Source organism: Phaethon lepturus, unplaced genomic scaffold, assembly GCF_000687285.1.
Source record: "Phaethon lepturus isolate BGI_N335 unplaced genomic scaffold, ASM68728v1 scaffold41847, whole genome shotgun sequence".
In the NCBI taxonomy this organism is placed as follows: Eukaryota; Metazoa; Chordata; class Aves; order Phaethontiformes; family Phaethontidae; genus Phaethon; species Phaethon lepturus.
The window spans coordinates 1-3,352 of NW_010551886.1; the positions used below are offsets into that span (position 1 = coordinate 1).

The following is a 3,352-nucleotide window of genomic DNA, read 5'->3' on the forward strand; positions in this document are numbered from 1 at the left end:
CGATGAAGGGGGATTTGGGGGGAGGGGGGTTGCTGCACTGTCAAGCATCCCCTCCACTTGGGAGAGGAAAAAAAGGGACAAAATTGGGAGTAAAAACTGGGAAAAACACTTTTCTGGAGCCAAGCGGATCCTGCTGGGGGGGTAGATCGATCACCGGCCACCCCTGAGCTTCTCCCCAGCTTTTCGACTTCCCTAAAAACCCTTTCTTGCTTGTTTTTCAGCATCCCTAAATCTATTTTCTTACCCATCCTTCAGCTTTCCCAAAAAGCCCGGTTTTCACCCTATTTCTAGGTTCACTCCCATTTCTCCTATCCCACTGCAACCCCAGTTGCAGCCATCATTTATCCCCTAAATTTTGGGGTTCAATGAGCCCCAAACTGCCCCATCCCGGGTCCAGAAGCATGGAAAATCACCTGCAACAACTTTGCACCATTTTACCAAAGTTTAGACCCAAAAGCAGACCCGAGGAGGCCCCGTTTCCCTCCGGATGAGCTGGGGATGCAAAGCATTGGTTTTGTACGCCACCAGCTTTGATTTTCACCCCAAAAAAAGCACCTGGGTTGCAGCCAGGGGACCTCAAAAACGCTGCTGTGCTTTATCCAGAGAAATAAGGATTTATTCCACAAAATGGTAGGAAAATGAGGATTTTTGGTGGGGTTTTTTCAGCAAGAGCCAGCCAGGAAGGGTGGGAGATCTCCATCCCTAAGCCAGGGGTGCTGTAGGAGGTGGGAATATTGCCTGATTTATGAATTAACCCCCAAATTTATTACCCGGAGTGGAGAAAAAAATTAGCAATGGGGTTAAAAAAGGGAAGAAACAGTTAAAAAGCAACACTTGGGGGTGCAGTGGGCACAAGGATGCCTTAAAAGCCGCGTCCCCGTCCCGTCCGTGCCTGGGTTTTCCCTATAGGGGTGCCCTAAATTTTTCTGGTGGGGGCATGTTTTCGGGGCCGAGCTCTGCGCTGCCGGGGAGGACGGACGGACGGACGCTGCATACCAATAGGTCCCATGACTTTTCAGTCTTGTTTAACGCCTTTCTTGCTCCCGCTTCACCCTCCCCAGCTGGTTTTCCCACTCTCCCCTCCTCTTCAATATGGGGTTTGTTCGCCGTTGGATGACGGCATCCGGACGGAGCTTTGCGGATGGGACCCCTGGGCTACGGCGTTTCGGGGAGAGAGGCTGTTTTAGGGAGTCCCCCCCCACAAAAGAACTGGGGTTTTCCCCTTCTGCCCTGCTCTTTTGGGCTTAAAACCAGCGACGAGGAGCATCGTGCACCGTCCCCCGTGATGCAGGTTTGCAGCTGGGTTCGGCTGGACAGGAGCACCCGACGGGGCTGGGGGTGGGATGGCAAAATCCCCCCTCGCCCCCCGCAATTTTTGGGGCGATGCGCACATCTTTGCCAAGCATTGCATTGACCCGGGCACAGGAGGGCTCCCACCCCCGTGCGATTTTGGGGGTGATGCGTGCATCTTTGCAAAGAGTGGCACCAACCTGGCTGCAGGAGCACTCCCACGCCGAGTTTGGGGGCGATGCAAAGATTTTTGCAAAGTGTCGCATCGAGCCTGCCACGGGAGGGCTCCCACCCCCCATGCATTTTTCTGGGATGATGCATCTAGCATTTTTGCAAAGGTTTGCATCGACCCGGACGCAGGAGCACTCGCACCCACCATGCAATTTTGGGGCTGGTACACGCATCCTTGCAACGGGCTGGATCAGCCCGGCTGCAGGAGTGCTCCCACCATCGACGCAGGTTTTGTGGCAATGCACGCATTTTTGCAAAGCCTTGCATTGACCCCCGCTTCCCCCCGCCGCCATGCGCTTTTCAGGGTGATGCGTGCGTCTTTGCAGCGGGTTATGCAAACAGCCCGCACAGTGATTGGGCACCCCAGCGCTGGTGACCCGTTTTGGGGGTGCTCGGCACAGCTCCGGGAGGGGGTTCCCCATTTTTCTCCCGGCTTGGAGGATCAGGCCTCCTGCCTGGACTCGGCACCCCATGTCTCTCCCCACCCCAAGGTCTGCTGGCGGGGGTGAACATCACCAGCCCCACGCCGCTGGTCCGCGGCACGGCGGGCAAAGCGGCACTGCTGTCGGTGCGCTACGCCAGCGCCAGCGCCGACAAGCCGGTGGTCAAGTGGCAGCTGAAGCGTGACAAACCCGTCACCGTCGTCCAGTCCATCGGCACCGAGATCATCGGCAACCTACGGCCCGATTACCGTGACCGCATCCGGGTGCTGGAGAACGGCTCGTTGCTCATCAGCCCCTTGCAGCTGGCCGATGAAGGTGCTTACGAGGTGGAGGTGTCCATCACCGACGACACCTTCACCGGTGAGAAGACCATCAACCTCACCGTGGACAGTAAGTGCAAGAAGGACGTCCAGTGGAGATTGGGTTCTCCACTGGGAAGTCTTCCCCGACCACTTTTTGGGAAGGCTTTCTCCAGCTGGGAGGTGGTTTTGGGGGTTCAACCATCCCATGCTGCCAAGCTACGTCCCCCGTGGCGTTTTGATGTCCCTCTTCCCATCCCCTGGGCCCATCCATCCCCTGAGACGTGATGTCACTGTGGTTCCCCGCTTGCCCACAGTCCCCATCTCGAAGCCGCAAGTGCTGGTGGCCTCCTCGACGGTGCTGGAGCTCAGCGAGTTCTTCACCCTCAATTGCTCGCACGAGAACGGCACCAAGCCCACTTACACCTGGCTGAAGGACGGGCGGCCGCTGAGCAACGACTCCCGCCTGCTCCTCTCCCCCGACCAGAAGATCCTCACCATCACCCGTGTCCTTATGGCTGATGATGATGTTTACAGCTGCCTGGTGGAGAACCCCATCAGCCACGGCCGCAGCATCCCCGTGAAGCTCACTGTCTACCGTAAGCCACCCGTTCCCCCCTCCCACACCCCCAGGGCTGCTCACCCCGTGCAGATGCTCCCAGCTAAAATTTTTTTTGGGGGGTGTCCCCCCTCATTCCTCTCTCCCAGGCCGGAGCTCCCTCTACATCATCCTCTCCACGGGTGGCATCTTCCTCCTCGTCACCCTGGTGACTGTTTGCGCCTGCTGGAAACCCTCCAAGAAGTATGGCTGGGGTTCACGCGGGAGCCAAAGGGGGTTCCTCTTATCCTGTCCCGTCTTGTCCCATCCTGTTCCGTCCCATCTCATCTCTTCCCATCCTATCTTGTCCCATCCCATCACACCTCATCTTGTCCCATCACATCACACCTCATCTTGTCCCATCCCACCACATCTTGTCCCATCCCACCCCATCTTATCTTGTCCTGTGTTGCCTCATCCCGCTCAGTCTCATCTCATCCCACGCCCTCTCATCCCCTCCCATCCCACTCCCTCCCATCCCATCCCATCCC

The 3,352-nt window shown here is 57.3% G+C and overlaps 1 protein-coding gene across 1 annotated transcript; it reads left to right on the plus strand.

Moving 5' to 3' along the window:
- Positions 1-2,012: 2,012 nt before the first annotated feature.
- On the plus strand, positions 2,013-3,065 carry HEPACAM (hepatic and glial cell adhesion molecule; the record flags this gene model as incomplete). The annotated part of the gene is made up of 3 exons (XM_010291062.1): positions 2,013-2,354; positions 2,581-2,862; positions 2,972-3,065. Coding segments are annotated over 3 exons (718 nt in total), but the record flags the coding sequence as incomplete, so codon positions are not given.
- Between the last annotated feature and the right edge of the window lie 287 nt (positions 3,066-3,352).